We start from the raw sequence: 27,158 nt of genomic DNA on the forward strand, positions 1-27,158 counted from the left end.
GAGTTTCCCCAACTAAGTCACATTATACTCTGACTCCATGCCCACCAAGCACACAAATCTGGACGATTCTGAGGGTAGGTCTTTTATCCTGAAACAGTCCCTGAGCAGGAGGAACAAGGTCAGCGGGATGGCAACACAGGGGCTGTTACTCCATAGCTGTGACGTCTTCTCCCTTAGAGAGCTCTGTAACCCTGAGGTTTGAGTCAACAACATGCAGAAATCACAGCACTCCACAGTCTACACATACATTTACAGCCAGGACGAGCACCATGGGGAGTGCCCTGTTCTTGGAGGGCTCTGCAGTTAGTTTAACCCAATTCCTCTGCCTCTCTGAGATTCTTAATCGATTTTTGGCAAGAGGCGCTGCACGTTCCTATTGCACAGGGTACTGTAAGTTATTGAGACCTGTCCTATGTACTACATTGTCTCCCTAGTCCCCACAGCTGGGGGTAGAGGAGCTGGAAGGAATCGTCACCCTGCTTCATGCTTCACAGATGTTGAAACATGCTTGGCAGGGAGAGCCACAAAGGTAAGATAGGCCAGGAGCTCATGGGTAGAGCCAGAACCTCATAGGTACAACTGGAATCTTCCAAGGGTAACCAAATGCTCCCTCCCACCAACAGTCTGGCTGCCGTCTCTTTCCTAGCTCTTTCTCAATCAATGCTTGCAATGCTCTGCCCTGTGTCCAACAGTGACCTCTATTCTATGGCTTCCTTGATCTCATTTCATTCAAAAAAAAAAAAAACACATATATTTTGCTCACCTGCCAGCCAGAAGTTCCTGGGTGTTAGGCCCCCTCATAAGCGCTTCAGTTTCTTTCTTTCCCATCCACCGTCCTGTCCAGGCACCTCAGTGCAGGTCTGTGTGTCCTCACATAAGCACACAAGCTCCTGACCTGTCCCTGAGAACTACAGTCTGGAAAAAACTCCCTGAGAAACATTCCTGACCTTCAGACCTGCCTCGGTTATAGCTGGCCCCGTTCCTGGGACAGGCACTTCCTGTCTGGGTGTTTACCTTGCGGAGTGCCCTAAGCCCAGGCAGGGAGACAGCCACACACCTTCCTAGAAGCAAGGCAAGAGGGGAGGTGCCTCGGAGGTACAGGTTGACATGACCAGAACGGCCCCTGGCTGCAAGGTAATGTTGAAAGCTGACTAGAAATGGACTCTCTACATCTGACTGACCTGCCCCCTGAGTCTGAAATTGGGTAAGTGTTTCTGGTCCTCTAAGGTTCTGGTCACATTTGTGTGAGTATATGTCCATGTGCACACACATGCAAACGTAGAAGTCAGAGATGAATGCCAGGTATCTCTCTTATTGTTCTCTGCTGAATCTTTTTCTTATGGAACCCAGAACTCACTAATTGGCCAGGGCAGGCTGCATCAGCAGCAGTTGATTCTTGAGAAGAATCAACCTTCCCTTGTGGGGATTAAAGGAACACACTGCCATGCTCTATTTTATAGGACAGTTGTGACTCTTCTCAAGTTCTAGTGTACATATGCCAAGCACTTTGCCAACTAAGCCAGCGCTCCTAATCACCTCTTTACATGGTCATCAGGGCTCAGCGTGACAGCTCCCAGGCAGGGGGCACCAGCTGCTCTATGCAAGAGGTCTTAAACAATTGTTACTATTACAGTGAATTATGCTTAGTGACGGCTTCCTTCTGCCTGGGTGTTCGCTGCGTGGCAGGCACTGAACTAAGCATATTGCATAACCTCTCTGTGTAGCCCTGAGCTCTCGCTACAAGTTGAGAATCAGGTCCATTTTAAAGATACATATGCTCATAGGCATCAATCATCGTGCCCAAGGCCACATAGATAGTAAGCTGCTTCAAGATTTAAACCCAGACCAGCGGGTACCAAAACCTTGGCTCTTAACCCGTTACTTTCATTTATCAATGTTAATAGCTACACTGCCCATATTTATGCAAGCCTCAGATGAGCTATTGTCTTTGTGACCTACCGCTGGTAATGAATTAACCCAACCTGTACTGCCAAGAAGCAGGGCACACTTGTAATCTGGGTTTGTGTGGGTCAGGAATCTGGGCAGGGCTTGGCCCCGTTCTCTGTTTAGAGGTTCTCACTGGCTGGAGGCAAGGTGGCTGAGGGCCAGGGCTCCTCTTTACAAGGCTCTGTGGGGAAGGCTCCTCTTACAGGCCTCATGGGGTTGTTGGCAGGTCTGTGATCCTCCTTGGGGATTGCTGGACTAAGGGCCTAGTTTCCTGCTGGACATGGCTGGGCACCCTGCTCCGTTTTGTTTGTTTGACTCTCTGCCATGGCACCTTGCTTTACTGAGACTGCAAAAGATTTCTCTGTCTGTATCTGTCTCTGTCTGTCTCTCTGTCTGTCTGTCTGTCTGTCTGTCTCTGTCTCTGTCTCGTCTCTCTCTCTCTCTCTGTCTCTCTCTTCCCCTTCCCCTTCACTGTGTGTGTGTGCTCACAACACATACTCTCTCTGTCTCTGTCTCTCTCTTCGAGGGTCCACGTATGAATGTGTGTGTGTGTGTGTGTGTGTGTGATGTGAACATGCTCACCTATGGAAGTCTGAAGTTGACACCGGGTGTCTTCCTTGAGGAGTCTCCACTTTATTTATTGAGGCAAGGTCAGTCTTTAGACCTGGAACTAGTCAATTTCAGCTAGTCTAGCTAGCTGGCTTGCTGTGAGGACCACCATCTCTGCCTCCTGGGTGCTGGGGACAGCCAGGCCCACCTAGCTTTTGTGTTCCAGGGACCTAAACCCTGTCCTCATGTCTGCATGCCAAGCACTTTCTCAGCCGAGCCATCTCCCAGCTCCACAGACTTTTGCGACGTGCTCGTGGAAATGACAGTAAGTGGCATCCCATCACTTTGCCATGCTCTGCTTGTCAGAGAGCAGCCGTTAGGTGCAGCCCACATATCACAGTAGGGCACGGATGCAGGAAGTGGGCATCATTGAATCTCAGATGTCTGCCTAGTATGACATCCAATTGCCACCAATATTGGTTCTGGTTTTTGCCACTGAAAGCCAGATGGCAGTCATCTCCCTTCTGCTCATCCCTGCTTCTTCTTCTTCTTTTTTTTTAAAAATAAAGCATATATATTCTAACTAACTTACAAATCAAATATTACACAGCTAGATTAAAAAAGTCATTCAAACACTTGCCCAGTCTTAAACTCTCTCTCTCTCTCTCTCTCTCCCCCCCACCCTCTCTCTCTCTCTCTCTCTCTCTCTCCTCCACATATCGAGATATATGGATATGGATATAGATATATAGATAGATCAGATATAGATAGATACAGATGTATCAGCAAACTTTTATTCATTTAGAATGGCCATAGAGCTTCACACTTTAGAGTTTTACACTTTCAGTATCAAATGCATCTTTATTCACTAATTCATCAATACAAACTCATATCAAAAAACGAATAAAAAATGAATAGCCCTGACCCAGCTAGCCCACTCTGGGGCATATGCTCCCCAAACTCCATATCCTGCTTCATAGATATTTGTACAATCATGTGGATTGCTATTTTATATCAAGGAAGTAGGGGTAACCTCAGTGTCCACCAACAGAGGGAGAGATAGTGAAAACATGGTACATACACAGAATGGAATATTATTGGGTATGAAGAAAAATGAAATCTACAGAAAGGTGGATGGACTCAAAGTACAATATTCAGTGAGGAGACCTAAGTGCAGAGAGAAGATAAAGCTGCGTGTTCTTCCTCATATGTGGGTCCTAGCACATAATGCACACATGTGTATATGCAAGCAGGTGTAAGTGCATGAATTCATTTATCTAAGACTCTTCATTATCTTGTAATAAGGAAGCCAGATAAACAGATGTTTGATAGTTTACCCGAGGTCACATACATTTTCTCGAACACATCAAAATGCTGGTTATGTATTTCTGTAATAAAGACATATTTCTGCTCAAAAGCAAGGTCAACCTTTTCCAGAATATGAATAGCTAACCAGTTACCTTGGTGAACTATTATACATAATCTCTATTGTGCTTGTTTTATATACTTGATTTAAAGGCTTATTTATGTGTCTCTCTCTGTGTGTGCTACATCCATGTGGGTGTCTTTGAAGGTCAGAAGAGTGTGTTAGGTCCCCTAGATATGTAGTTACAGGTGGTTGTGAGTCACCTGATACAGATGCTGGAAACTGAATCAGGTCTTCTGCAAGAAGAGTAAGTGCTCTTAACCCCTGAGCCATCTTTCTAGATAACCCCTTCTCTGTCTCTCTGTCTCTGTCTCTGTCTCTGTCTCTCTCTCTCTCTCTTTGTCTCTGTCTCTCTCCCTCCCTACTTCCCTCCTCCCCTCCCCCTCTCTCTTTCTTTCAAATCTGTATATATCCAGGGTGTGTATGTGTCTGTGTGAGAGCATGTTCATGTGTAAATACAGGAGTGCAGGTGCCGAGGCATGTGAAGGGAGGTCAGAGGACAGCCTCGGGTGTCAGGCCTCACTTTTTATGTTGCTTGAGACAGGGTCTCTTGCTGGTCACCAGTGCATAAGTCAGGCTAGCTGGCCCTCAAGCTTCTTTCAGAGATTCTCTGTCTCTGCTTCCCATCCCACTGTAGGAGTGCTGGGATTTCAGATGCACGCGGCTATGTCCAGCTTTACATGGGGGTCTGAACAAGCCCTCACGTTTGCATGGGCCAGCATCTTGCTCACTGAACCACCCCTTCCTTTTGTTTTAAATAAACGCCTTTGAGAACACCAGCATCTCAGCCTCACAGGATGCAACAGGAAGCTTGCAAAAGGACTTAACAGTACAGAAGTTAAAAAATGTCCCAGGCTGTGGGGAGAAATTAGAATTACCTACAGGAAATAGAAGCATACACTGGAGCCACATATGGGATCTAACTCATAGCTACTCATGATAAACAGAAATCCCCAAATGGAAACTGAGAAAAATATTTGAGAGTCTTGGAAGTCTTAAAAATAGGAAGAGGCAACTATGGGGAAGGTCTCTGTAACCAGGAACACCAGTAAGAACCATGCATCACACCTGAAAGATGAGGTGACTCATGACAACTCTAAAACACATGAGGTAGCCTCCCATGAAGGGTCACAAATAGGGAAGCAGAAACGATAGAAAAACAGAAAACACAGATTCTAAAAGCAGATGTGTGAAACTTTTACCCCTAATGTGTTCCAGAGTGTGGAAATTAAATATTTTCTCCATCAGACAATAATAACTGAGCAAGCTAGACATCCCTAAATACTGGACCTGACTGGAGGAGGTTAGAACCGGTTGGTCATAGTGAAGCAGGCAGGTGTTCTGCTGGGGTTACCGTAACAAAGTACCACAAGTTAGAGGCCTTAAACAAGAGAGCTTTATTGTCTTACAGTCATGGAGGCCCAAAGTCCAAGGTAAAGATACAATAGGTTTGGTTGCTTCTGAGGGCGGTCTCTTTTGAAGTCTAGAATTGAAGTGGCTGCAGGTCTGTTTCTTGGCTTGTGGATGCCTGGATTCTCTGTCTTTGTGTGATTTTTCTCCTATGTGCGCCCAAATCTGCTGTATAATATCCTCTCCTTAACAGGCACCAGCCAGATCCCAGCTCACACTTCATTTTATCTTTCCTTTTCACACACTTATCTCCAAATACAGTCACACTCTGAGGCCCTACAAGTTAAGAACTGTCAGGTAACTCAGTTTAGTCCATGGCAATCCAAACTCCTCCACGTTTTACAGGTAAGTCCAATTTCTACAGATTTCTGATGGTGTGACACTGGTCCACTTGCCTTGTTTTCTCTTATGTAAAACAGATGTGGCAAACAGTATCTGTGCCCTAGGGTTGCTGCTAAAATTATGCAAATTTATGCATATACAGTTTTTAAAAATAAGCACAGGGCTGAACAGATGACTCAGTGGTTAAGAACACAGGTTGTTCTTCCAGAGGACCTGGATTTGAGTACCAACATTCATGTGGCAGCTCAGAACCATCTGTAAATCAATTTCCAGAGGGTCTGATGTCCTCTCCTGCCTTCTGCAAGTACCAGGGACACTCATAATGTACATGTATACATGCAAGTGAACACTTCATCACATAAAATAAGAAAATAAAATTAATTAAATTAAGTGCAAAAATATTTAAAGACATAAAGAAGGGGAATCTATAAGACAAAAATGGAAATTTTCTGTGGCTTCAGAAGCCACTCTGGGAGCAGAAGGGTGACAATCCGTCAGTCTTCTGTATTTTTTTTCATGCTGACAAACAGAGTTTCCACATAGGAGGGAGGACTCTATCTGTTGGCCAAAGACAAGGCTTTAGATCCCTTCTGATAGGAGCTGGCTGAAATCCCTGCATCATAAGTCTAGTTTGAAATTGTCCTACATCCTAGAGAACACAGATTTTACAAGATTAAAGAATAATGTCTTAGCAAAAGTAATCAATGGCCAAGAAAGGGTAAGAGCCGAGAAAACTTTGGCTGTGTTTTCCCCAAACTACCTTTGTGTAGTAGCTTGCTTTGGGGGAGTGTATAATCTCTTGTACAGTTAAACATTTTTTTTTACTTTAATTTTTTTTTTTAAAAAAGCAGATTTAGAAAACAAAGGAGAAATTCTAGGACTAAAAATATTAAGGAAAATTCTAACTGGGTGTGGTATGCACATCTTCAACACTAATATTCAAGAAGCCAAGACAAGCAGATCTCCATGAGTTCCGGGGCAGCCTGGTCTACATAGCAAGCTCCAGGCCTCCCAGGGCTATGCAGTGAGACCCTGTCTTAAAAGCAAAATTTGAGCTAGACACAGCTTTATTAGACAGGAAATGTAAAAAATGTTCAACAGTCGCTAGTGAATAAATCATGAAAATGCAGGAGCCGTTTACCAGGCCCGTTGTGAGGGAGAGCACCAGAAGCAGGGGAAGACCAGTGTTCAAAGACCAGTGTTCAAAGAAATAGTGAGTGAGGAGTTTTCAGACTTGAAGAAAGAGACTGAGTTTTGAGCTTGAGACACATGGTGAGTCCTAGATCAGTTCAGAGGACCTCACACCTGAACTCGCATTCAACCCAGAATACAGCTGCAGGACACCAGAGATAAAAGAAAAATCCCAAATGCCTTCAAAGAACTGAGAGATTCCCTCAGTCACTGACCTCAGCCAGCAGTACACTGCCCTGTCACCAGGAGGCTTCCTGTACTCCCCCCTCCCTTCCAGAAACTTCTCTGTCTCTAGGCTGCCTCAAGAGGTCCTCCTGACCCTCTTTCCCCCTCATTTCTTCTCAGTGAACATGGAATCCTCCCTGCTCTTGTCCCTGCCTCTGCTCGCTCAGATCCTCCCATATAATTAGGCAGCCCGAGACTCATCTGGGACATTCCTGCTTCTGCCTTTGTAAGACTCTTGTGAGCCTTAGCTTGTCAGAGACCTCCTGAGTGAGACGTGAACTGATGCAGAGGAATTTTAATGATCCAATGCATTGGGGTCATCCTGCACCAGAAGGGGAGGCAGCGAGGGGGGGCAGTAAGGGGGGGCAGCGAGGAGGGGGGGCGGTTGGCCAGTTTTTATAGTTTTTAGGGCAGCCATTAGGCACAATGTGAGTGGCAAAACAGTGACTTTTTAAACTGATTGGTCTTTAGGGAATGAGGTGGCAAGGACTTCCCTTGTCTGCAGGTGGCAAGACTTGGTCTGTCCTGCGGAATGTGTCTACGTGCTCTGGGCCTTCCTCACCCGCAGGTGGGTTCTCTCTCTCTCTCACCTTTGGCCCAAGGAATGTTAATCAGCCTCTCCTATCCATCAAGTGTCCCATGACCTTTCCAAAGTTCCGGAGCTGACCAGGAATGTTAATTAGCCTCTTCCTTGCCGTGGGGTGGGGGTGGGGAACAAGTGTTCCAAAGTTCCTCTTCACCTTTCCAGTGAGTGTGGTGCTGGCTATACGAACGAGCAACAAAAGTTTGTTGAAGTGAATTTGGAGTTTATGTTAAGAGATTTTAAGATAGATGTGGTGCACTGGAGTTAAGAGAAGGAAAGGCATTGAGGAAGAAAGTAAGACATACCGTAGGACGCGGATGTGGGCATCTCAGAAGAGAATCGCCCTGTACTTGAACACTTAATCTATTTCTCCTTTGGACCTAAATATAAGTTAAATTTACACGTGGAATCAAGCCCATATGTATAAGTTTGTTATATTTTCACTTGGTGAGTCAGCTAGGGAAGAGTCAACAAGTACCCTGGAGCCATGTTTCTATGTCCAGGAGAGACCATAAGCCGCTTCCTTATCTATTGGTTGGAAATGGGGAGGCTTCAGATTTCCTGTAGCAGAAGTTCCCTGGATCCCTTCATCGTAGGAGTTTGGTTTGACATTGTCATGCACTGTAGTGGTGAATTAGTCAAACTGCTTTGGCTCCCAGCAGGTTGCGCACAAGAGTTGCACCCCACCCCCAAGAGCTCTCTGGATTCTCGAGTGAAACACACACACACACACACACACACACACACATACACACACACACACATACCAATTTTGATATACCTTGACTAGCTCAATGGATGGGTACTTCTAAATTTCCCCGAGGCTAGCAAACACTCCCTTCCAGTATTCCTGCATTAACATCTTTTAAAAACTATATTTTATCTCTACTACCCCAGGCCCAATGAGGGAAGTGGTCCCTAGGGAGCCACTTTTCTGGATCCTTATATTTCATCAGGCCTTTAAGTTTTATCTTTCTGCTTCCCCTTCATGGCTCCCTCCCTCCCTCCTCTCTCCCTCTTTCCATTCCTCCCTCCCCCCTCTCTCTCCCCCTCGAACACACAATCTAAAAATCCTCTTTCTGCCCAGCCTTTGGCTGCATGGCAATTCTTTATTATCAGTCAGAGCCAGCTGGGGACAGGGACCCTCAGGTCTGGAAGCACTGCTTTTTTGGGTGCCAAAATAAGACAAAGCCTGAGAAGCCATCCCCAACATCACACCCCAGGAGACACAGATGCTTACAGGAGTAGAATGCAAGGTTTGTGCATGTGAATGTGTTGCCCTTGGAGCCCAGAGGCAACACTTGGTTTCTAGAGCTAGAGTTAGGTATAGGTAGTTGTATGCAGCTTGATATGGATGCTGGGAATCGAATCCCAAGCACTTCAGGTCCTAATTTAATTTTAAAACATTTACAATATCATATTTGTACATGATGCACTTTGCTTCCATACACCCCCAGCTTCTCTTATCCCCTCCAGTGAATGTCCTCTCCTTTCTTCCCAACTCCCTAGTCCCTCTCCTGCCCTCAAGCCTCCCTTCCCTTCTATCCCCCCCCTGCCCTCTCCCTCCCTCCATCTCTCACCCTTTGGCTCCTACAGTTCTTCCACCTGTGTCCCCTTCTCCGTGTGATACAGATGTCTGGTTTAGGGCTAAGTACTTGGCTGCCACTTAGCTCTCTAACCAATTATGGATTCCTGCTTTTACCATCTCTTTAAGATTATCAGGGTCGGGGCTGGTGAGATGGCTCAGTGGTTAAGAGCACTGACTGTTCTTCCAGAGGCACTGAGTTCAATTCCCAGCAACCACATGGTGGCTCACAACCATCTGTAATGGGATCTGATGCCCTCTTCTGGTGTGTCTGAAGACAGCTACAGCTAACTCACTCACATACATGAAATAAATAAAATAAATCTTTAAAAAAAAAAAAGATTATCAGGGTCAACCTTATTCCAGTTCTTGAGACTGCACTATAGCATGTAGTTCAAGGGACACTACGGGGTGGGAGGAGGTGGCAGAGAGAAGTACCAGGACCTCGGGAGGGAGAGAAGCATTCCTCTCCTCTGCCTTGGGTCCTCAAGATCTAATGGTTTGGAGCTCTGCTTTCCAGTGTAGAGTGAAAAATTATAGATACTGGGTATATAGAATTCTTTTTAGACATATAAAGTATTCTTTAGGCTTTCTTTATAAAGGCATGGAGAAACCGAGGCATGAAGCAAGTTAGGAATGTGGAAAGACCAGTCACCATTACTGGAACTGGCCTATCTGCAAAGAGTTAGGAAAAAAATTCAAGTGAACTAGGTGGAACCAAGCTGAGAACCAAGTTGAGAACCAAGCTGGGAACCGCAGTGACAGGGCAAGGCCGAAGTAACAGGGCAGGACCACATTCTTGAGAAAGATAAGTGTACAGAGAGCTTTCACCTGACCCTGACTCATGTAGGTTGGGTTCCTTTGGAATGTTCCACTATTTTTATGTTACGCCACCCTAACAACCCCTCACCCCCTTCCCATTCCTTGGTTTGTGGTTTTTTTTCCCTTTAAAAACCCCTTTCAAACTGGCAGTCGGGGTCAATTCAGCTCCTGCGTGGGCATACAAATTGACCAGCAGCTAGTTGTCACACCCTAATAAACAACCTCGCAATTGCTCCGGTACATGGTGTCTCGAGCAGATTACTGGGTGGTCGCGACTTTCTGAGACTTGAGAGAGGGTCTCCCCTCTGCGGAGGTCTTCACCAGCATACCAATAAGTCCCTGGCAGGTCTGAGCACAGTCCCAGGAGAATTGGAAAGATTGCTTTTGAAAGTCCAGTTCTTCTGCAGTTACTTCGTCTGGGGTTTAAATCAATTGCCTACCAAGTCCCTGCTATGAACATGCCAGAGGTTATGTCTCTTACATCCATGGAGTAAGGTTTGCCTCCTTAAGAGCTCTAAAAATAGGCCAAGCTATTGGGCAGAGAAGGAGGTGGCTCATGGGAATTGCTAGCTTTGCCTTCTTTTGCTTTAAATCCCTGTTCAGGTTAAAAGTAAGAACAAGCGGATCTTCCTCCCCTCATTTGGATTACCAGCTCAAGGGGACTGTCTGATTGCCTGGGGAATTGTCTCCACACTCCCAGGGATAGGACTGTCTGCAGCAGACAAACAGAGAGGACTTGAGAGGAGTTAAGGGATCAAGCAGAGATGAATACATCACAGCAGTAGAAAGTAAGGAGCACTGTGAATTAGAATGGCTTGGCCGGCAGCCTGCAGCGATGATGGGCATTAGGACCCCGTGGACAACAAAGTCAGCATTTGTGGTGCCAATGCCCAAGCTTAGAGCTGCATCTGTCTGAGTCTGTCATTCCAGTCATCCTGTCTGGGACAGCTGGGAAGGTGAGAGGAAAGAAGAAATTATGGAAGAAAGGAAGAGAGGATGGTAGGAGAGAACGCCACCAGGGCAGGAAAGACTAGGGTGTGGTGCGTAAGGACCCCAAGCAGCCTCGTGGGCAGTGCTATCTTTGCTGGTCTCTATCTGTGGCCACTTAGGTGTTTGTCTATGTATGCTGTGGCATTCAGCATAGCGGTATCCCTTCAGCTTCCACACTCAGCTCTGGGTTGCTATGGGTCCTGTCCATGCAGACCTACAGGTGGACCACCCTCAGCCCCCAGGCAGGTACCTTTTGGTTCTGAAGGCTTGGCAGCTGCCAACTCTTGCATAAGCTTGTTTGCCTCTGAATAAGCTTGGGTAAGGTCCCTAGGGGAGGAGAAAAGTTTTGGGAGTACTGGCTCCTGGCAACAGAAGCTGAGGGAAGGAAAGACAGAAGGGAAAAAGAGAGATGTCCCTATACTAGCTATCTTTCACAGAGGTTGCTCCCAGAAAGTGAAAGGAAGTACACAGAAGAAAGAAGAAATAGCCCAGACCCTACTTCCTGGCTGTGACAACTATCAAAGGCACAGAAAGGGTGTTAAAAGGGGACATCCACTGAGGTTTCCAGGTTCTCTTGTCCCAGGACATGGAACAGCATCAAGGACACATGGCAGGTAACCAAAATAGTTTATTAAGAAAGAGGAAGAAAATTCTGACGATGGGAGTGGGCCAGGGAGCAGGGTCAAGAGTCCCGTGATCCTTTGTAGGTATTTACACAGCACCAGGCATTTTGTTGTGCTGCAGGCATTTCCCAGCATGCTGTGTTTATTACATGTGGCTTAGGTAGGGAAAGTTCTCCAGTCTTTTTATGCCGACTGGCTTCTTTCACAGATCTTGACGTCTCTCTGCATGCCTTTATTTCTTCTGTTACATAAACTAACAATGAAATCGGTATGTGCATGGAGAAGTACAAGAAGGTAAATAGCAGAGTGATGGTGGCGTAATCCTTTAATCCCAGCACTCAGGAGGCAGAAGCAGGGAGATCTCTGTGGGTTCGAGGCCAGCCTGGTCTACCGAGTGAGTTCCTGGACAGCCAGGGCTACACAGAGAAACCCTGTCCTGAATAAACAAAAACCAACCAATCAAACAAAACGTTAATAAGTAATATCTGTAAAAATCATTAGTTAAAACTAATCACCAGTGGTGTTTATTTACTTATTATAAACCTGGGTCTGAGCATACAAACCTATAATCTTGGTACTTAGGAAGCTAAAGCAAGAGAATTATGAGTTCTAGGCCAGTCTGAGATGTATGACAAGCTCCAGGACAGCCCAAGTTACATGCGAAAATCTGTCTTGAAAAAGAAAGAAGTAAATAAATGTTAAAGTAAGTTTTAAAAATGCTATATTCAAAAGCTATTTACTGTGTTTCACCTGTGGCACCATGCTAAGTTTTGAGAATATAGCAATACATATTTAGTTTCTTTTCTAAACACAGTTTTGCGCATTTAGTACACTTACCAAAGCGGGCTCTTTTTGCCGTCTTGTATGCTACTTTCTCTTGCATTATATAGCATTTAAACAGAACTTCAACCTTTTCTTCATTCTTTTCTGTGGAATAGCCTCTCTCTGCAATCCAAACTGACCCAAACCCCATTATGCAGCCCAGGCTGGCCTCTTGTGAGGACCCCCCTGCCTAACCCTCTCACGTGCTAGGATTGTGGATGTGAGCCACCAAGTTCAGCCATTTCCTTAGTCTCCTGTACTTGATACACTTTAAAACAACTCTTCAAGTATCCACCAGTCAGCTGTAGGGAAAACAAGCGATCAGAGCATTGACTTAGAGAACATTGCCTGACCTGTGTGTCTTAAGTGTGAGCAGGGGTTTATTGGGGCCTTTCGTGTGGGCTAGCCTGTGGGTAGATATGGTGGTGGATGAGAATAGGCCCCACAGGCTCATCTGTTTGAACACTTGATCATCAGGGAGTGGCACTTCTTGAGAAAGATTAGGAGATGTGTCCTACCTCGAGAAAGTTGTGTCACTAGAGGCTGAGGTTTCAAAAAGCTCACACCAGGCCCAATGACTCTTTTCCTGCTGTTTGCAGAGCTGGATGTAGAACTCTCAGCTACTTCTCCAGAACCATGTCTGCCTGAATAGCACTGTGCTCCTTGTCATAATGACAATGGACTGAAGCTCTGAAACTGTAAGCCATCCCCAATTAAAAGAAGGCTTTGCTTTAAAAGAATTGTCTTGACTATGGTGTCTCTTCACAGCAATAGAAAACCACTAACCAAGACAGTGGAGTTCCTAAAAAGAAATCCCAAGTCCACATCAACTTGTCTATCTTTCAGAACTGGTTAGAGAGAGCCCAAGAGCAAGAAGACACAGAAAAAAAGCCATGTAGGGGACCACTCTGACCTGGGAGGCAGGCAGGTGTGGCAGGCCTCCCAGGAAGTAAAGAGTGGAGGGTGTGTGCTCAGCTCTGAACTAGGGGACATTTTAGACCTGAGCAGCCAATGGGATGGCATCATGAAAGAACTTTGTCCAGTATAAAAAAGGAAATAAAAGAGGAAATCCTTTCTCCCTCTTATTAATTATTAATCAAGAGAATGTCCCCAGGGCTTACCTCCAGGCTGATTTAATGGGTGCATTTTCTCAATTGTGTTTCATCTTCACAAATGACTCTAAAAAATAAAAAATTAAACACCAACTGGGAGGCATGTAGTATCTGATAGCAGTTAGAAAAGACTCCTTCAGACCATAAAGGCCACCACGAGCTCACACAGAAAGTATTACAAGAACAGCTATCCTGTATGAAGTCAGGACATTTGATTTGAAACCGACTTGACTTTAGCTGCCTTTTGATGCATCCTGTCTTCAGCCCATCTGTGTCCTGCAGAGGGCTGGAACAAGGTGGTGCATGCTTTTGGCTGTGTGTCCCCAAGTCTATCTGGAAAGGCCATGGAGCCTTGGACATGGTGGGCCCAGAAGATAAGAGTTCATCACCAGGGACTGACATCTACTACCAAATGCTAGGTTAAAGAGCAGATGGGATACCTGGTCCATTCCTCATGGATAACAGCCACCTGTCCATCAGTGGATGGAGACACCAATGTTGTGTCAGGAAGTACATGAGATCAGAGCAAGCAAGACTCTCAAGATCTTTTTATTCTCTGTAGGTAGCTGTTGAACAAGAGATGGGGTGAGATATATTTTGGAATTGACATGGCCTTGAGAACATGTATGGGTGTGTTTGAAGGGAAAAGGGGAAACTTTAAAAGGCAAAATGAGGTTTCTGTAAGTTGTTTCAAAATAATTCTTAGCTACAAGGATTATTAGCAAAGGTGGCCTCTCTCTGACTGTTCTTGCAGTATTTTCTATGTGAGCTGTAGGTGGTGGCCTTTGTGTTCTGAAAGAGTCTTTTCTAACTGCTATCAGATATTGTATGCCTCCTAGTTGCCTTTTAAATTTTATTTTCTTTTTTGCCAATTTGGCACAAGCTAGTGTCATCTGAAAAGATGGACCTCAATTGAGAAAATACACCCATCAGATCAGCCTGTGGGTAAGCCCCGGGGGACACTTTCTTGATTAATAATTAATGTAGGAGGGCCCTTCCCACTGTAGGTGGTTTGATCCCTGGGCAAGTAATCCTAGAAGAAAGCAAAGTGAGTAAGCCATGAGGAATAAGCCAGTAAACAGCGTCCTCCATGGCTTCTGCTTCAGTTCCTGCCTCCAAGTTCCTGCTTTGAGTTTCTGCCCCTGACTTCCTTGAGAATTGTAAGAAAAAATAAACCCTTTCCTCTCCAAGTTGCTTTTGGTCATGGTGTTTATTATCACATCTATAAAGAAGCTCATTAAGAAAATGCACAAGAGTCTGCTGTTTTGGAGTCTTCAGGCAGATGCTGCCTTATCGTTAGGGTTTCACAAAAGGGGACTCCATTCTGATTCTGAGCGCCTTCATGCAGCTTAAGATCTACGTGAGGTTTTCCATCTTCATTTTCAGAGAGCCTGAGGGTCTGAGGACTCATTTGGCCATCAACAGCTGAGGCAGAATGACAACACCAGGCTCTATGTGACTCTAACCTGCCCCTCCCATGAAAATTACAATTTTCCAAACTCCAGGAAGTCTATTCCCACTGAGCACCTGTTGCTCAACACTTCCATCTGTAAGAGACAACTTGACTCACACTGTTCTAGGTCATCACTGATTCGGGAGTTCTTCCAGACTAATGAGAGGCAGCATCCTAATTAGGCCAGGGCTGGGCCTGCACGTTGACATGACCCCTGAGGTGTGCCTTGTCAGACAAGTGGGAGGCAAATAGGAGGGCTCCTTCTGGTGTATATAGGCATGGACTTACTGAGAGGCTGAGACTGGGATCAAGGCCAGGGGACTACAGAGCCTCAGAGACCTTCTTGAAACCAGATTCCCACTGCCTCTGTCCTTACAGGACCAGACCTCTCTGCATCCTGTTGGGCACATACTCCTAAAGGTATGGCTTATCTCTAATTGATTCACATGTCCCTCTGTTGACATCAACAGGAGTTCCTGCTGCCAGGGCATCGTGTGAAGTGATGTCAAGGTATGTGCTTCCAGTGGGAGCGATTTAACTCACAAACTCAGACTAAGGAAGAAACTAACTCAGAACAAAGGCATTCCCATGGAAAGCAACACAGACCTCTTTATCCTTCCCCGTAATTACTGAAGTTCTGCTATACTTTGGGGTCCCGGAAGGCAGGGACAGGGCATGGTTGCTGGTGTTTTCTGATAGACAGAAGGTACCAGGTTGTAAATGATCAAGCATCTCCTTGAACAGAGAAAGTGAACCAGTAATGAAATCTCCAGCTTTGCAAGGTTTGTGCCAGACCTGACCCCAGCAGGGATGGAAGAGAAGGCAGCAGGACTTTGTGCCTTGTGCCAGGGATCTGCCTGCTCCTGCCTTGCCAGGGATTACAAACGCACGCCATCAGGCCTGGCCTTTCACACCAATTCTTAGGCTTGAATTTAGGTCCTCATGACTTCATGGTGAGTGTTTTATTGACTGAGTCATCTCTGCAGTTTTTGACTCTTGACTCAGCTCTGTTCCCATTGTGTTGGCTGCCACTGTTTGGAGGCGGAGCTGTGCCAAGATGCACCAGAGGGCCCTCCAGACTTCCTCAAGAGCAGAGACGATGGTGTTGGGAAGCACCCTTTCGATCAGCTGTGCCACTTAAGCCTTGGTGACTATAGTACGGATGTTTACCACATGGGAGTATCAGGAGGATTAAATAATGAGTAAATATTTATAAGTTATAAAATTGGTAAATGCAATTGACAAAGATTTCTAGAAAATATTGGGCACTTAGAGAACAAACACAAAGCATTTTGTAAAGGCCAGCTGGGTTTATTATTATTGTTATTATTATTATTATTAATTATATAATTAATTTATGGGAGAAGTATGGATTGGGAAGTTGTTTGTGGGTATGTGAGTTTGGGCTGAAGCTGTGAATGACACACATGCTGACCTTAAAGTTTTTTTTTCCCTGACCTTTCCCATTCCTGGGCTCAGTCCCATCTTTAATATACAGGGCTTGGCTGTTTAGCGAGATCAGAGGGACAAGCTGGTATCTACTATTCTGTTGCTTCCACTCCAGCTTCTCTGCACAAAAGGCATCACACTCTGAGCCTCGTGGGCTTGCAGAGGGTAGGGCATCTGTGGCTTAGATGAAGTAATTGCTGTCAAATGTTCAGCCAGTCCCTGGCCCTGGCAAGCACCATATAGATACTGGCAATAATATTGACCTTTTCATCCCTAATCAAATACCCACTGCACCAGAACAGGCTTCTTGGCCTATTTTGTTTCTGATCCATCTCAGGTTCCCAGATGCCACATGATCCGGTGACAGGAGTGACTACATTTGTTGCTATCCTTAAGGCAGCCAGATACTAAAAGAGGAACCTAGAAAACAGCCAAGGATACTGTGGAAACCAGGACCCAGTTGCCCATATAAGCTCTGACCAGGCCTCTGTCCTAGTTTGCTTCCTGCTGTGATAAGCACCATGACCAAAGAAAACCCAGGGAGGAAAGGCTTCCCCATGATAATCCATCAAAACTGAAGCAGAGGCCCTGAGGGAACACAGCTTACTGGCTTGCTTTCATATCTTGCTTAGCCTGATTTCAGGCCACCTGTTCGGGAGTAGGACCACGTATATAGAGGCCCAGGCCCTCCCACATCAAACACTGATCAATAACTTACCCCCCATAGACACACCCACAGGCCAATAGCATGAAGGCAGTTTCTCAGTTGAGGTTTCCTCTTCCCATGTGATGCTAGTTTGTGTCAACTTGACAAAAACCAACCAGCACATTCTCCTGATCACACTGCACCTGCTTCCTCAGTCTCTAGGAGACACCGGCACTGCCACTTTGGTCATTAATGTCTGTTTCATCCAGATTTTTGTCCAATCTCACATGGAAAACTGAAGCAAGCTCATCTTTTACCCTGTCTCCCTGGAACTGAGAAAGAAACTTCCTTAGAATTAATTAGATTAGATCAATGGCCAGCCTAAAAAAAAAAAAAATCCCAGAAACGGTCCATTTGCCTCTAGGCTAAAGTCTAACTTTTGTGGTCAATAAGGCCACACAAGTGTGCTCAGCATTGTTAGCTACCACAGAACACAACCCAAACTGAGACATTCCTGCACAGCCACTAGGTTAGCTAGAATTGAAATGACATAATGATAAGTGTAATACTGGTGACAGCGTGTGGGGATTGGGACTCCCTTCACACCCAGAGAAAAGGTGGAAGTGGTAAAGTCAATGTGGAGAAGATTCAGAAGTAAACATGGTAAGGTACTCCTCCAGAGTGCTGAAGCCTTGTGTTAGATCTCCAGAGATGTCCAGCATTACATAAACCAGATGTGGTTGAACATGCCTGTAATCCTACTACTTGGGCAGTGGTGGTATGAGTTTAAAGGCATCCTTGGCTACATATTGAGTTCCAGCCTAACCTGGGCTACATATAAGAGTAGCCCTCCCTCAAAGTAGTAAATAAGTAACTAAATAAATAATGACGTTCTGATGCATGCCGCAGCATGAATCAATCTTAGAAATGACATGCTGAGAGAAAGAAGTCAGCTATGCACTGGGTGACTGCACTTGTATAAAACATACAGAACAGGCAAAGCCAGAGATAGAGAGTAGACTGGAGGTTTCCTGGGGCCGTGGTTGGGGTAGAGCAGAGTGTGACTGTTCACATTTACAGAATTTGTTAGGGTGGAGGGGGGGAGGGGGCAACTTAGGCAGTGTTGTCTGTGCAGCCTTAGGGTGATCCTTTGAAATCACAGCTCTTTGAGAAGCTGAATTGCATATTGTGAGATGTTATGCACCCCTTTTGAAAATGGAGAGTGGTCCATCTCTGTAGGATGGACCATCCACAAGACTTAGTAACTAGTTCTGGCCGGTGGCTTCATCCCTCTCCCAGACCCCATCTTTTCCTCTCTCTAAACCCTGAGCGGCGGCTCTTGTCACATCACTGTGTTAAGTCCATTGGTTTGGGGTTTCTACTCAACCCTTGCTGTTGCTCTAAGTCACCCTTCCCCGTGTAAACCCCAAGGACTAGCTCATAGTCCTTTTCTGGTTCCTCCTGACCCCCTTTCCCTGTCTCCAGCGTCTTTGTGGATGCCCTTAGCTAACCATGTTGCATTCTGAAGGCCAACTCATTAGAATGGAGAAAGACTTGGCCTCAGGGACATCCTAAAGTCAACATTTAAATCTGATTAGATGGCTGCTGAATAATTTTCATTAAGGACCAGCTGTTACAACCCTTGATCAAATTTCTAAGACACTGAAACAGCATCTTTCTCCTTATTTTTCTTCTTCTACTTGTATCCAATTCTCTCCTCTGAAATTTTATGACAGTGACGGCCATGGAGCGATCGAGATTACAGTTTGCAGGTGTAGACTTTGTTTTGTTTAGTCTTTCATTTTCTGCCTTTCAAGACTATCTCAGTGTAGCCCAGGCTGGCTTTGAATTCAAAACATTCTTTCTGCCTCAGCTTCTCACTTGCCGAACTGCAGCCTTGAGCAACCAACACTTCAAGTCTCCACTTAAAAGCAAAGACTTATCTATACCCACTGAGCTTTTTTTTTCCCCTAGCTGGCATCTGCCCTCTACATTTCATTCTGCTGCATTGTCCCAATAACATTCATCAGACTTGAATAGGATGGTAGACCATACCTGTCATAAACAGTTAAAAACACGTTTTAAATGATAATATATTACGTGGTAGGAAAATGTAGAAAAGCCCCTGTCTCCTGCCTGCTGATTCCTCTCTTTTCATTTCTCCTCCCCAGGGGTTAAGGCATGGGGAAGACTTCATAGGAAGTTGTGGTCCCTCAGCAGGATTTAATGGAGGTTTTTGAAGTCATTACTCTTAGCAGGAGGGAAGGCAGCTTACTGAGAGAAGGGTGGTGGGCGGTGGTAGGGAGTGGGGGGGGTGGCTGAGATTCAGTCTCAGAGTTGTCTCAACATAACCTGAGGGTCTCACTTTAAGCCAGAACATGGGATCCATCTGTCCTTATGTTCTGGATAGATAGGTCATCAAACATAGCCTTTGTTGAGGATAACCTTGGCAACTGGTTCTCTCAACCAAGGGTGGTTATACTGGCTAAGAAGTTAGCTCTGTCAACTCTTCTTTTGTCAACCACAGTCACTAAGTTATCCCCTGCCTTCCCTGTTCTTTTCTGCAAATACTTATATTGTTGTTCATTTTCTCACACCTCTAGGGCTCCACCCCCCCCAACTCCAGCCCCATTAGTAGGCAGAGCCTATCTCTCCAGATGCACAACCACCCCCTACCTGCCTCAGGGTGGCACCCACACAGTGAGGGCAGCTGGTGTTATCAGCCTCAGGCAGCTGAGGGAGCAGAGCTTGGGGAATGGAGGCATTTTCTTTCTCTCTGGAACAGCTTTCTAGGGCTCTGGAGCTATAAAAAGGCCCCCGCGTGTCATTCCCTGGCAGTCGGACAGCTGCAGAGAGCCACTTAGCAAGCCCTTCTACTCTATTCAGGGTTAGCAGCTGAAGGTTGTCACAGTGAGGGGGAGCAGTTATGGCAGGCATCTAATACAAAACACACTTTTCGATTCTTGGATAGAGCAATGCCAGTACACCTACAGTACAACTGGCAACTGGGGTCTTGGGAAAGGACACAGAACCTTTTCTAGGACAGGCCACCTAGACAGGACTCGGTCTGCCAGTCAGATGAGTAAGTACCACCTGTACAGGATGACGCTGGCCCTTGACACAAGTATGACAGGAGATAATGTGTGTTCTCTTCCTGCCTAGCCCGCAGGCCCATGGCGACCTGCCCCGTCCTGCAGAAGGAGACACTGTTCCGCACAGGAGCCAATGCTTACAGAATCCCTGCTCTGCTCTACCTGAGAAAGCAGAAGACCCTGCTGGCCTTTGCGGAAAAGCGAGCCAGCAAGATGGATGAGCATGCAGAGTTGATTGTCCTGCGAAGAGGAAGCTACAACGAAGCCACCAACAATGTCAAGGTAAGGCAGGACCCAGATGCAGTGGCTCCACTTGGGGTGGCTTGACACACACCCATGTGGTCCACGTGTGTGCGGTGGAACCAGGCAGAAATCTCACAGAGCACAGGGGCAAGGCCATCCCTTGATAACACAGTTGTAGGTAGGATCTAGGGAACCCAGGAGAGACCTAGAAACCCATCCAGGGACAGGGTGACAAACTGGCTCCTGTACCCAACCCAGATTTCACTTGGGTTCACCAGGAGCAGGTCTTGTTGGCTGATCATGTGCTTCATCACGTATCTGGCTGAGTTTCCTGGCATTGTTGAAAGCCCAAGGGAGGAGCAAAGCACCGTCATTTAACGGGACATTAATTCCCCTTGAGGGTAACTAATCTGGGGTCTGAGGATCAGATGATTGCCTATGTCCTCATAACATCACTCTCATCACAACTACATGCTAGTTATTCAAAGTATGCCATCAAAATTCCTTTTGTCGCGTGCATAATTATTATACATAGTCATGGCGCTTGAAGCAGATGGACCTGAATTCAAGGCCTGGGTCCACTCCTATTTACGCAACTTGGCTAACCCATTTAGGCCTCTCATTTCCAAAATACGAAATGGAGCTGAGGACACTTCTTCAGCACTGCAGGACTAGGCAACACAGTGGGTGCCATCAGTCTTTTGGTGTCGTGTCTGTGCTTAAGAGTCCTGCAGTTGGGCAGCTAACAAGGAACAGGGACAGCTGCTGTGGCTGTGGCATACATGACATAGCGGTGGCAGCAGAGCTCTGTGGGAATCTTCAGGATCTTGAGTTCATTAGTACAGTATCGTAAGTAGGTGATACCGGGTGACCCTCATTTTCTTTGCCCTTTTAAGAATGCTAGACCAGGGGGCTGGTGAGATGGCTCAGTGGTTAAGAGCACTGACTGCTCCTCCAGAGGTCATGAGTTCAAATCCCAGCAACCACATGGTGGCTCACAACCATCCACAATGAGATCTGATGCCCTCTTACAGGATGTTTGAAGACAGCTACAGTGTACGTACATGTAATAAATAAATAAAAAAAACTTAAAAAAAAAAAAAAGAATGCTAGACCAGCCAGAAAGAGTAGCCGATGTTAAGAATGGATGGTTCCTAGCATAGTTACTTACATTTAAAAAAAATTCATATTTTCTTGCTTATTTGTCTGTGTGTGCATGCATTTGAGTGACTCGGTTCTCTCATTCTATCCTGTTGGCCCTAGAGATTGAGCTCAAGTCATCAGGGTTGGTGGCATGCACCCTTACTTGCTGAACCATCTGCTGGCTCCTAAGTTACTTTTGTGTCTTGGGGGTCTGTCTGTCTGGCACATCATGGATGATGCAAATATCTGTTAGTGGGAATCAAAGTAACAGAGCCTTCAGGGAGAAAAGAGGGGAGGAAGATGGCGGGGGTGTGGGAGATGGAGAAAGGGAGAGGAACTTGGCTCCTGCTGCTCCTGGGGGCAGGTAATTGATGAGTAAAGTTGTCCCTTCATGGCCTTTGACTCTATCCCTAAGATACACATGCCCTGCAGACCCTCAGAATAGCCTCCTGTCATTGTCACCAGTAATCTCAAGTTTGTGTTTCTCCTTTTCCCCTCTCCACACATTCAGTGGCAACCTGAGGAAGTGGTGACCCAAGCCCAGCTGGAAGGCCACCGCTCCATGAATCCATGTCCTTTGTATGACAAGCAAACAAAGACCCTCTTCCTTTTCTTCATCGCTGTCCCTGGGCGTGTATCAGAACAGCATCAGCTCCAAACTAGGGTTAATGTCACACGGCTATGCCATGTCAGCAGCACTGACCATGGGAAGACCTGGAGCCCCATCCGGGACCTCACAGAGACCGCCATTGGCAGTACCCACCAGGAATGGGCCACATTTGCTGTGGGTCCTGGGCACTGTCTGCAGCTGAAGAACACAACTGGAAGTCTTCTGGTACCTGCGTATGCCTACCGGAAACTGCACCCTGCCCAGGAACCTACCCCCTTTGCCTTCTGCTTCATCAGCTTTGACCATGGCCACACGTGGAAAATAGGCAACTTTGTGTCTGAGAACTCTCTGGAGTGTCAGGTGGCTGAGGTTGGCACTGGAGCTGGGAGGATGGTGTATCTAAATGCTAGGAGCTTCTTGGGAGCCAGGGTCCAGGCACAAAGTCCTAACGATGGCCTGGATTTCCAGGACAACCAGGTAGTTAGTAAGCTTGTAGAGCCCCCCCACGGGTGTCATGGAAGTGTGGTTGCCTTCCGCAACCCCACCTCTAAGCCAGATGCCTTAGACACGTGGCTGCTTTATACCCACCCTACAGACTCCAAGAATAGGATCAACCTGGGTGTGTACCTCAACCAGATGCCACTAGATCCCAGAGCCTGGTCAGTGCCCACACTGCTGGCCATGGGCACCTGTGCCTACTCTGACTTACAGAACATGGAGCGTGGCCCTGATGGCTCCCCACAGTTTGGGTGTCTGTATGAATCAGATAACTATGAAGAGATCACTTTCCTCATGTTCACCCTGAAGCAAGCTTTCCCCACTGTATTTCATGCCCAGTGATCTCATTGCATGTGGCCCAAAGGGCTTCCTTGTGCTTCAAAATACCCCTCTCTCTTTTCTTCCACCATCCTCTGGACTCTTGGGTCCCTTCCTTGGGAGAATACAGAGAGTTTGGTCTTTTGACTCTTTGGGGGCTTTGCTGTTTCAGCCTTCGAAGTGGGTTCTATTTTCAGCTCAGAAATCAAAGAAGCCTGGCTTTCCTCCAGCTTTTTTCCTTGTTGGCAGGGAAGGTAGGGACAGTATATTTAGAGGCTGCCATTCTGTATGTTGGCTGTCACTATGTTGACTTAACCTGCCTGTTTCCCCATGCCTAGTTTTTGTATGAGTATTAATAAATTATCCAACCTAGCCCATTTCTTCCTGGAAAAAAATGTTCAGAGTCTCTGGGGAAAGGGTGAACAAAACATATGAATTAGGAAAGGTGTGTGTGTGTGTGTGTGTGTGTGTGTGTGTGTATCCCTCTTTGCCAATGCTTTAGAGTAGACAGCACCAGAACACTTTGTTGAGCCAGCTAAGTCATTGTATTGTACTCCAAGGAATGTTCTAACAAATTAGAGAGTTGGGGGGGCCACACATCTGTTGAGACGGAAAGGCATTCCTTATGCACTGCTTGCCTGTTAGAGCTCCGTGAGGAGCTTTGCAACAGTTCTAATGTCAGGGTCTCCCCTGGTCCTGCTGATCCAGAATCAACCCTGGGTCCCAGGGAGTGGTATTTCATCAAAATCTCAAGTTATTCTAATGAACGCAAGGATTGAAAACCATGGACACAAATACCCTTAGAGTCCCTTCTAGTTTTAAATACAAATGTCAAAGTCATCTAGTTTGAAGTTTTTTAAAGACAAAATTTGATTGGTTAAAGTCAAACTGATCCATTCACCAAAAGATGCTATTAAGAGGGTAAAACAAGAGTTCTCAATAGGGAGGATCTACTTATGACACACAAATTTGACAAAGGACCTGTCTTAGTTAGGGTTTTACTGCTGTGAACAGACACAATGACCAAGGCAACTCCTATAAGGACAACATTTAATTGGGGCTGGCTTACAGGTTTAGAGGGTCAGTCCATTATCATCAAGACAGGAGCATGGCAGCATCCAGGCAGGCATCATGCAGGTGCATCTTCATCTGGAGGCTGCTAGCAGAAGAGTGACTTCCAGGCAGCAAGGTCAACGGTCTTAAAGCCCACGCCCACAGAGACACACCTACTCCAACAAGGCCACACCTCCTAATAGTGCCACTCCTTGGGCCAAGTATATACAAACCATCATAGGACCCCTGTCTATAATACAGAAACAATAAGAAAACCAACCAGTCCAATAATAGGCAAATGCTTTGAATAGGCCCTTTCCCAAAGAGGGTATTCTAAACGTTGCTAAACACATGGAGAAATGCTCACCACAAGATCGGTCCATAGGCTAATGCAGATTAAAACTTAGCTACTAAAATGATCAAGATTTTAAACATCAATAGCAGCAAGGATTGGCAGGGATCTAGAGCCACTTGGGCATCTACCCATCTTTGGAAGTGAAGTTGCTGGTACAACCACTTTGGAAAATTGTTAGGTAGGAGTCCCTAAAGCTATGCATGCCAATCTGTAATGCAGTGATCTGAAATAAGCATCAGAGAAACAAGAGTCTGGAGCCATCAAAGGCAGGAAGTTTGTCTATAGCAGCCTTAGAGAAACAGTAGACCTGGAAGTAATCCACGTATCAACGGAGACTGAATGGACAACGGGCACACTATACAACAATCAAGGAATGAGCCGTTACTTCAAACTGTGGTGTAGGTAACTTTCACAGAGTGCACTGAGGGATGGAAACTGACATAGACCATACTTGACAAGAGACTACAATTCCTGTGGAGGGACAGGCAAAGAAACAAATCTGTAATAAGTCAATCAGAATACTGGGTACTTCTGATGCGGGAGCTATCGCCTGGAAGAGAAGAAGAGGGAGAATTCTGGGTGTCTGAAGTACTGTTGATGCTTTGCCCATAGCTGCTTAGGTGGTCAGTTCCAGAGAAGAATTCTGTGACCTGTATGGATCCAGGCTGGGTAGCTGACTGCATGTATGTTGTGTCCTAATGAAAAAGATGTTAAAGTGAACAATTTAACTCACCAGTGACTTCCTATGCTGGATTTAAAACTCTGGAATGAAATTTATTTATTTATTTATTTATTTTTACTTTGGGAGAATTTTAGATTTACAGAAAAATTACAAAGATGGAGCAGAGTATCCTCTCGTACAGCACACCGGTTCCCCTCACTTCGAAGTCATATGTAACCACAGTACGTTTGCCGGCTGAGACATTTGCACTGGGGTGAGACCAACTGGACTCTGGACTGCATTCTGATTTCACCCATTCCCCACCGTGGACATTATTTTTACTAGCTCTGGCATCCAAAGCAGGATGTATTCTACACATTTAGTGATAGAGGTTTTGCTATAACCAATTTATGTCCTTGGAAGCATATGAATACATAAGTCCAGCATGTTTTGCCTTTCCTTATCTTCCCCTAAAAAAAAACAAAACAAAAACCAAAAAAACATTTCCTAAACAAATAAATTAGTTAAGAATGAGAAAATTACAAAGAATGTGTGCTTCAAGCTAGGAATGCAGGTGTGCAAATGTCAGAAGTAGGTTGGCCTACGGCGCTCAAGAAAAAGGTCCCCAAGTCAGTGACACCTGCACTCCAGTCCAACTATGCCACATTGTTGGGGGAATGCTGGCCAATCTTGAATGCTACTTCCTGGTGCGTGTATGTGTGTGTGTGTGTGTGCGTGCGTGTGTGTGGTATGTGGTGTGTAGTGTGTGTGAGAGAGAGAGAAAGAGAGAGACAGAGAGACAGAGACAGAGAGACAGAGAGGGAGGAGGGGAGAGGGGGGAGGGAGAGGGAAAGGAAGAGGGGGAGGTGCACACACATGAGTAACTAGTATTCATCCCCTGGTCCAAGCTTGAGGCTGGCAGCCCAAGACTGTTCAACATCTTTTTGGTAACCTGACAACCAGGTTGCAATGCAGCAGGACCCAACACAAATGTTTAAGCACAGACCAATGAGAACCAGAATTCCATGTTTGGGGGCTCCATGGTCCTGGCTCTTGACCATCTCAGTTCTGAGCAGCTACACCTGAGAAGCCCTCTATCTTAGAACCGTCCTCAATATTACTCTCTGACGTAGCTTAAGCCACTAGGAAAGGCTTTCTGAGCTGGGGAGGGGTTATGTCAGCTGGAGCATGTGCTGGGGGGGGAGGCGCTTGGGGGAGGGGAGGTAGGCCCCTGTGAAGCAGCCATACAGGCCTACTGTCCACTTCTAATCCTTCAAAGTGGACAGTGTTGCCTTACATGGAAAATGGGACTTGGCAGAATCAGTTCATCTGGATACGGGGACATTAGCTTAGCTTAGCCAGGTGGGATACACATATAACCACAAATGCACTTGTGAGAAGGAGGCAAAGGACCATGCCGTGGAGGAGAAAGCAGTATGGCCCTCAGAGTAAGATAGCACACCATCTATGAAGATGGAGGACATGGCCAGAGCTAAGGAAGTCGGGGAGTGTAGTACTGGGGTTGCAAAGGCAAAGGGGACTCTGCCCAAGGCCTCAGGGGAGCTGGCTCTGCAGAAACCTGGACACTAGCCCAGAGAACTTTTGTTCTTCTGCTCTGCAAAGGAAGAAATTTACTACTGTGTAAAGGTTTTCCAGGCATGTGAAAGTCATGGTACCTGGGCTGATCTGAAGTCATAAGTCAGCGAAATTGGTTAAGACAGGAAATGAACAGATTGCCAGCTGTATTTTGTTGAAACATGTCTTAGCTGAGTCAGATTCTACCTTCTCACCTGAAAGTTTTCATCGTTCCAAAGCCACACACATGCAGTCACATGTACATACACTATGTGTACATACACATATAGTGGATATACTGTATGTACATACATATGCACGAACAGTCACATGCACATATAGCTGTGCATTTACACAGATGCACACACAGGCACATACATGCACGGGTGTGCACACAGAAACACATGTGTTGCATATATAGGTATGTGTATGTGC

At 46.0% G+C, this 27,158-nt stretch overlaps 1 protein-coding gene across 7 annotated transcripts; it reads left to right on the top strand.

Annotated features, from left to right (window-relative positions):
- The first annotated feature begins 1,054 nt into the window (after window positions 1-1,054).
- On the top strand, window positions 1,055-23,456 carry Neu2 (neuraminidase 2). 7 transcript variants are annotated; one of them, XM_028789565.1, is made up of 6 exons: window positions 1,192-1,204; window positions 7,596-7,658; window positions 11,508-11,684; window positions 15,551-15,590; window positions 20,338-20,549; window positions 22,165-23,456. In XM_028789565.1, the coding sequence occupies exons 5-6, from the start codon at window positions 20,349-20,351 to the stop codon at window positions 23,101-23,103; spliced, it is 1,140 nt and encodes a 379-aa protein (XP_028645398.1). In that variant the 5' UTR covers window positions 1,192-1,204; window positions 7,596-7,658; window positions 11,508-11,684; window positions 15,551-15,590; window positions 20,338-20,348; the 3' UTR covers window positions 23,104-23,456. The 7 variants fall into 7 exon arrangements, with proteins under 7 accessions (XP_028645397.1, XP_028645400.1, XP_028645394.1 ...); XM_028789562.1 differs by having other exon boundaries at window positions 1,193-1,204; window positions 7,562-7,658; XM_028789564.1 differs by lacking the exons at window positions 7,596-7,658; window positions 11,508-11,684 and adding an exon at window positions 2,723-2,821 and having other exon boundaries at window positions 1,055-1,204.
- Window positions 23,457-27,158: the final 3,702 nt, after the last annotated feature.

Source organism: Grammomys surdaster, unplaced genomic scaffold (assembly GCF_004785775.1).
Source record: "Grammomys surdaster isolate TR1022 unplaced genomic scaffold, NIH_TR_1.0 125846, whole genome shotgun sequence".
Taxonomy (NCBI): Eukaryota; Metazoa; Chordata; class Mammalia; order Rodentia; family Muridae; genus Grammomys; species Grammomys surdaster.